This window comes from Zingiber officinale, chromosome 8B, assembly GCF_018446385.1.
Source record: "Zingiber officinale cultivar Zhangliang chromosome 8B, Zo_v1.1, whole genome shotgun sequence".
NCBI lineage: Eukaryota > Viridiplantae > Streptophyta > Magnoliopsida > Zingiberales > Zingiberaceae > Zingiber > Zingiber officinale.
This window is the reverse complement of record NC_056001.1, coordinates 54,767,035-54,774,352: the sequence shown is the minus strand read 5'-3', so window position 1 is coordinate 54,774,352 and position 7,318 is coordinate 54,767,035. Positions and strand designations below refer to the sequence as shown.

Sequence of the window (7,318 nt, the reverse complement as noted above, 5' to 3'; positions counted from 1 at the left end):
ATGGTTCAGATTTGGCGTGTGAGTTGTGCTCAGATCCGAGCGCAAAGCACTGAACAGACTAATTTCGTGTTAGACAGTACATATGGACCAGGAGGCTCAGCCCAGCAAGAGCCTATGAACCTCCTTCATGAACAGTTCTGGAGTGGTTAATGCCGAGGGCAACTTGCGGCCAGGTGGATTGAACTGGAAAGTAGGTGGCCTTAGTCTAATTAACATCTCTAATTACCGAAATTCTACTTAGCTATCAAAAGAATCGAGGCACCAAAGTTTGCAGGATATAACATGGGTGGATGATGGGCATATATTACAAATTGGCCCAACAACAAGGGTTCTTACAACGCGATCCAAAATTGAACAAGGAACTCGAAATAAGAAAACATCACATCAAGAGACCACGTTTTGCTACAATGCTAGAATTTTACTCAAACAGTAGGAAAAAAAATATGAACAATTCATACCAGAGAGGAGCTAAGGAAGCTAACTACAATCAGTTGTAAATGAAATATTTGAAACTTGGAAGTAAAATTCCACTTACATAGTCCGACTGCTGTTGTCTGCTCTCCACTAGCCCTTGCTCAATTTTCTTGCATCTTTATGGAGAGCTGCTGCATTCATTTAATCCAAGGTGTAATCGCCACAATTAGAACTCAAAGGATATGAAAACTTTAGTTACCATCAAATGTAATCGGCCCGTACAATCTTCTTTCCAATGTATTTTCCCAAGAAATCAAATCCATGGTAGTACAGAGCTTCGATTTCTGCACGTTCTCCCTTCTCAACCATGATTGCTAACTCAACTCGGTAACTCTCCTGCAAAACAAAGACCCACTAATGACCAAAAGACAAACACAGGTCAGCTGACTGTCGTGGAGGGGATTCAAGTCCAGCCCCTCAATTCAGAACAGGAAAGAACAAGAGTGGAATATCCAATTGATCTATGACAGATACCTAGAAACAATATCCTTGCAAACCACATTATGGATGCTTCATATCTAGCTGTGATGTTATCATTAACTCAGTAATGTGGATGCTTCCTATGTGCTTCAATCATGGTATGAACAGCTTAACATGTGGAAGACGGGTGACAACTCACTATTTGGCCAATTAATTGGAAAGGCTTGGCCAAATAGGGAGTTAGCATGGTTTTCTAATTTCTACCTTAAGCATGTTGTTTCAGGTATACATTATAATGGATTTTGAGTAAGGCTCCTATGGTATTGGAATTAGCCATAACCCACAATCATTTTTTCAAAGAAAAAATAATATCCTTTGCAAGACAAGATCAATTGTTTCCAGATTATGATGATTGGAACCAGATTCACGTGGTCTAATTGCATACCGGCAAAAATTTAGATGTCATGAGGGTTTTCGCCTTTTTCACATCCTGTATTGTTAACTGGGTCAATGCTTGTTGTGGTATAATCCTCAAATCATCTGCTCGTAATCCAAGCCATCTGACATTGCAAGCTGTAATTTCAATGAACTCAGAACATATAAATTGCATGCATACTAGAAAGCAAGAACTGTTGTTTAATTACCATATCTGTATGACTCTAAACCCATATTTACACTACCAAACTTATAGGTGCACAGTATGGCTAATCCAGCTGGGTTCCTGTAAAAAAAATTCAAGTTATCTGTGTGGAAAAAATATCAAGGGAATCACATGGTTAGATGTCCAGTGGGATATACCAATCGACTAGACCCAGGATTGGTAGGAGTGGAAATGTCCGACTTAGTCGATGTACAAAGAACCTATTCAAGATTTACAAAAAAAAAAATCATAAATATGAAAACAGAAGAATTGACTAAACATGTGAAGGAAAAAAAAAAGATTAATTTGCAATAGTGATGGCAGTTGAGGCTGTGAAAAAGATTGCCCAACATATTGGCTGCACCTTGACTTTGTAATTCAGGCAAAATGATGATCAACAAACAAGAAGGTAAACAATACATATTAAAAACTTTCCAAAGGGGTTGCTCTTTGTAAGCTGTATGAGTATGGATCACCTAATTGAAGACGTGATCTTATGGAGATTTAACAGGTAGGCATAAAGGGTGAAAGAAAAATGAAAAAAAAAAAATACCTATAGTTGCTAGCAGTTTCTAGTAGTGTTAGGATCAAGGACAAAGTAAAGCAATTGATTAAAATCTCATTAAGTCCAGTTGCAATAGGCAAAATTTCTCATTCTGCCAACTGTGGAACAACCTGTAACATCTGAACACAGACAGAGCAGTCCTCAGAGGTCGGGAAAGGTTTTGCAGAGATCATGAAGTGTTTCGGGAGATCACAAGGTGTTTCAGATCCATGAGTTCACTAGGTGTTTCAGGGGTTGGAACATCACACTAAAGCAATCAAAGTCTCCCACTAAGGTCAATGAAGTTTTAGCGAAGCTTCTGCTAGGTCAGTGAAGCTATAGCAAAAGCTTCCACGAGACCAGCAAAGCTACAACAAAAACTTCCTCGAGGTCATCAAAGCTACAGTGAGAGCTTCCGTGAGGTAAGTGAAGCTACAACAAAAGCTTCTGGTATAAGAGCATAAAGGTAGATCTGTTCAAGCAGATAGAACAAAGTAAATCAAGTTTTCTATAAGATCTATTGTGTTAAATCCAACCCCAAGATAGCATCATCTATATAACTAACTACCTATGATCATCCTTCCACTATTTTGACAAGTCATCTCAAAAGTCATAATTATTATATCATTCATATCTTCCAATTGAAACTATTTAATCCACAACCTATAATCAAATTTCCTATTTGACCAAACTATATATAATCATAACCTCAAACTAACCAATTACACATTGCAATTAACTCTCCAATCCAAATTCCCCTCAACGTACTCACAATAAATATCATGATCAAATATTCACAATATCAAAATGCTATCTTCCAGGCAATAATCATCATGCTTTCTATTACAATGACATAACCATAGGTTGCATCTAAAATAACCAATGAATCTAATCCCAAATATACATCACCTCATCTAATTGAATAGCAACCAATAAAATCATCATATTAAAATCAACCTCAAATTATTATTTTCCCAACCAAATGAACCTCATTTACACACCCAAACGCTGCATCCTAATTCAACAACCAAGAACTCCAATCAAAAATCAAAATCAACTTCACAATTCACGATGTCCAACCATTACAATGGTTGCTGACAACGATGAAATAGGGATATGAATCTAACTCGATAACTAAGGATGCTACCTAACACACCTTTCTTAGTTGACCCTTACCCAATACATGACAACCATGGTTATTGTTAGGACCGGAGAATTTAGATATCTTCATAATTCTATGATATTGTCCATTTTGGACATAAACTCTCATGGTTTTGTTTTTTAACTTTACTAAAAAAATCTCAGACCAATAGAGATATATTTCCCTTATAATCCCATAATCTTCCAACAATCCCCCCTCAAACGAAGGACCATAGGACCCCCTTAAGCGGAAAGTCTATCCGTTTGATATTTAATCCTTGACCCACCAAGTCTTCCCACCCCTCGGTCCAACCGACCTACTAGGTTTTCCTTGCCTAGTTGCAACTAGGCTTCTCTGTCGAGTGTTTGGTCCTCTTGATCCGGACATAGGAGCTCCTACTTCCTTTGTTCAAGGTCAAAGCCCTCATGGCAGTTCGAGCTCTAATACTAATTATTAGGACAAGAGGAATTTAGATATCTCCACAATGATATAATATTGTCCACTTTGGGCCTAAGCCCACATGATTTTATTTTTAGGCTTTATCCAAAAGGCCTCATACCAATAGAGATATCTTTCTCTTGTAAGCCCATGATCTTTCCATGTGTTTTCAATATGGGACTTTATTTGCAACCTTACAACCCCAACAATTATCACACCAACAACACAGCAAAATCTAATTTATTAGAAACATAAACATGTTCGAAATAAGGACTAGCACAATGATTTCACGAGGTGATAGAACCATTATGCAATTGTGGTTGTTAAAGGGGTTGCGGCATTCTCAAAAAAGGAAGAGGGATCACTATTTTGAGGCAACTCGATGGGAGGGCCTAGACTTTTTCCCACTAATGAAGATACATGTGGGCAGCAATAATGGCACAAACAAAGGCGACAGAAAGGACAACAAAAACTGGCTGATAGGCAATTTTGGCACCCAACCGAACCACAACAACACCCGGAGAGATCCCAATAGAGGAGGCTGCACAACAACAAGGTGAGGCATCACGTAACACTTGGTAGGCATCAGCGGCATAGGCACCCAATGCATGAAGGTGGCCAGCAATGTCATAAATAAAAATAAAAAAGAAAAAAAAACAAAAGTTTTGTGACAGGGGTTTCTTCTCAAGCATTTGATTGGCAATTAAAACACCACATTACATCTTAGAATAATTCCTGCTCTATTAATGCACCCCTTACCCTACTTTGGATTTTTTTTCTGAATTGAATAAAGGCATAACCACCTTTTAGGCTTAAGTGTTCTAGCTCTCTTTTTTCTCTTGTTTTCTTCACTTTTCTGTAAGAGTTACCCGAGTTACTGCAAATTAAGTCAGCATTTGAGGCTACACATTAGATGCAAAGGAGTAACTATGTGACAAAAGCACTTAGCATCCTAAGATGGAGCTTCACTGCAATACAAAATGTGCAAAGCCTACAATTTAGGAGTCTTCAAAGACTTAGACCAGCTTAAGGAGCAACTCTGTATAATATCTACGGTGAAATTGAATCTTCCTCAAGTCTACATATCAAAAGGGATTTACATAAATTTGTTCTTCCAATGCGCTAAGTTCTTGCCTTTATTTGGACCAATATGCATATGAATCAAAGTTCTAAGGGGAAAACTAAATCAACTATACGATCACAATTACAAATGTCCAAAACTCTAGGCAACTTTATCTGAAAAAAAACTACAGTTTTACTTTATATAACATTCAAGGTGTCACTCAGAAAGGTTTTTGAACTGTTTCAAAAGCTTCTATCAAAGATTCCACAACTGTTTTCCCTGATCTCAGTCACATTTTGATATGCAGCCAACACAAACATATAAAACATGGTATAGGTGTAGTGTTTTGTGCTGGCTTCAAAATGCTCTGCGCATCATTTATCTAATAATGGCACAAGCACGCCCAAACAACCAATGACATAGAAAGACGACCCAGTTAAATGGAATCTTTGCACCTAGTCTTCAATAACTCGGGTCTCCTAAGTTCCAGCAACTCTTCCCATATAGAAGACGAGAATAATCATATAGAATTAACACTTGAGCTTACCTTTTTCAGTACAAGTATATCCTTAAGCAGTGTCTATATAATGCATACTATTTGATTGAGGAAGTAGTCCAACAACCCAAACTTAGGACAGAAGATCATACTGAATTAATTAATGCATGCATCAACCTTGTAGCAATGTCAGGGTATCCTTTAGCAGTGATTATAATAGATGGTATTTGGTTGAAGAACCGGTCTTCTGCCAATCGCTGAAATATAGCATCCTACTCAAGTAAATAATATTAGTGGAATTGAGAGGATTTATCACCATAATTTGCAAAAGGCCTCAGTTTACCTTCTCTACTATGATGATATATCTAGCATCAGAATTAAGGACAAGTCTGTTCAATGCATAAAGGTCTCCGGTTATAGCATAGCCAGCTTGTCCAAGCATGGAACAGTCAACATTCTGTTCACCAGGCTCCTATTAGCATACAATATATCAGCAATCAAGTAGTTTAGATAAATCAAAAGAAAGGGAAAAAGACAACACTACTCTTCCAATGTTCATTTAATAAGTGGATAGCATTCACCTAAAAGGTGAATGACGTTTAAGTGAATGCTACGTCATACATGACACAAGTAATATAAACTTGAAATACAAATCTGGATTACTTAAAACAAAAAGTTGCAGAACTGCACCTCTAAGAGCAATCTCCCAACAACTGCACCTTTGCTAGAAGCCATGATACCTAGACTATGTCGAGTACACTGGAGCAATGCAACAACATCTGCAACAATTATTTGAGAAAGTTGAGAAACTAGGCGCAAAGTAAACTTAGATTATAGTTAAAACTCAATACCAATATGGGTGGTAGAACACGGTGACCTTGCACTGCTCTGTTGACTTGATCCTGAGATGTGAAATAGTCAGGTGAGTCACAAAGAAGCTTATAGAAAAGTTCTCTTTGCGTGACAAGCTTCCCCTCCCCAACAATGCGGAAGCACATCGCCATGACCATCCATACTGCAGGAGAAACTCAATAAGCACAACAAATTCATGCTATGTGTATCGTGCGAGATGTTGGGAGTTAATTACAGAAACTATACCTCTTGTGAAAGGTTTTGAGTCCTTTGCTCGCATGAAAGATCTTGTGCAAACAGAGTGCGACAGATAGACTGATGAGACCTCACTCAATAACCCTTGACGGAGCCCGCTGTTATCAGATTTCCTGTTAATCTATCACATCAGATGGGGTTATCAGTGAGTGAACTGTGATCCCAAATCACTCAAAATAAACGACGTATAGCTACAACAAACACAACGAAAACCCTAATAACAAAATTGAGGTTTCATTGTAACATCAAGGAACGAATCCAAAATCAAAGGGAAAGCCCTAAACCCTTCGCGAGCTTGCAGATCGAGAAAGAGACGTACCAGTGCGAGATTGGATACGGCTGGGTTGGGAGCGGTGAGGGTTTTCAGGAAATTGAGGACAGCGACTTCGATTCGTGCTCGAACCTGCAGATGATTGCATGGAAAACCTAGATTCACCGTCCGAGAAACGCGTCTAGAAGGACAAGGAACGAAGAAAAAGCATCGAAATGTTGAAGAAGAAGAAGATAAAGACGAGCGAGACGTTCGATCTAAAAACCTGGGACGGAGCGAGGATTTCCGCCGAGCAAAGGCGCTGATCGGTGAAGAAGAGCGACGATTTCACGAGATCCTGCTCCATTTCCGCTTGAACTGGCGGGAGAAGTAAATAGTAGGAGTTTTGAGCTCTCCACAGCAACCGCCTAGAATTTATAGCGGCAGGAAAAGCAAACTATGGAAAACAGTCGAGCAGCCCTCGTATCTTGGGCCTGGCCTAACTTGGGCCCGGTTCACAGTCGGTCCACGATTTTTTTTAAATGATACTGTAAAAATAAAATAAGACAAAAATTCCATCAAAATGTAGCCTAAGGATCATTATACCATTAAAAAAAATTCCTACTCGACGTGTTTGAGCACGTCTTCCCTTATACTTTGATCATTTGTACTAATGGTTAATATAATAATAACAATAATCAAGCCTATTCCCATTAGGTGAGGTCGGCTGTATAAATCCTTTTAA

General features: G+C 38.5%; 1 protein-coding gene across 1 annotated transcript; it reads right to left on the bottom strand.

The window, feature by feature from the left end:
* Nucleotides 1-351: 351 nt before the first annotated feature.
* Nucleotides 352-6,962, bottom strand: LOC122014572 (meiotic recombination protein SPO11-2-like). The gene is made up of 12 exons (XM_042570842.1): nucleotides 6,860-6,962; nucleotides 6,643-6,726; nucleotides 6,315-6,444; nucleotides 6,094-6,231; nucleotides 5,907-5,995; nucleotides 5,560-5,688; nucleotides 5,394-5,488; nucleotides 1,693-1,755; nucleotides 1,539-1,615; nucleotides 1,340-1,467; nucleotides 674-810; nucleotides 352-605 (listed from the first exon to the last, which is right to left on the bottom strand). Exons 1-11 carry the CDS (start codon nucleotides 6,938-6,940, stop codon nucleotides 676-678), a joined length of 1,149 nt encoding a protein of 382 aa, XP_042426776.1. The 5' UTR covers nucleotides 6,941-6,962; the 3' UTR covers nucleotides 352-605; nucleotides 674-675.
* Between the last annotated feature and the right edge of the window lie 356 nt (nucleotides 6,963-7,318).

Bases quoted from the DNA above. Each gene is read 5' to 3' on its own strand.
- LOC122014572 (XM_042570842.1), bottom strand. From the start codon at position 6,940: ATGGAGCAGGATCTCGTGAAATCGTCGCTCTTCTTCACCGATCAGCGC. The intron at 6,232-6,314 runs GTATAGTTTCTG...TTTCTCCTGCAG, and splicing joins CTCAAAACCTTTCACAAGAG to TATGGATGGTCATGGCGATG. The intron at 811-1,339 runs GTATGCAATTAG...TTTGTTTTGCAG, and splicing joins TGACATCTAAATTTTTGCCG to GAGAGTTACCGAGTTGAGTT.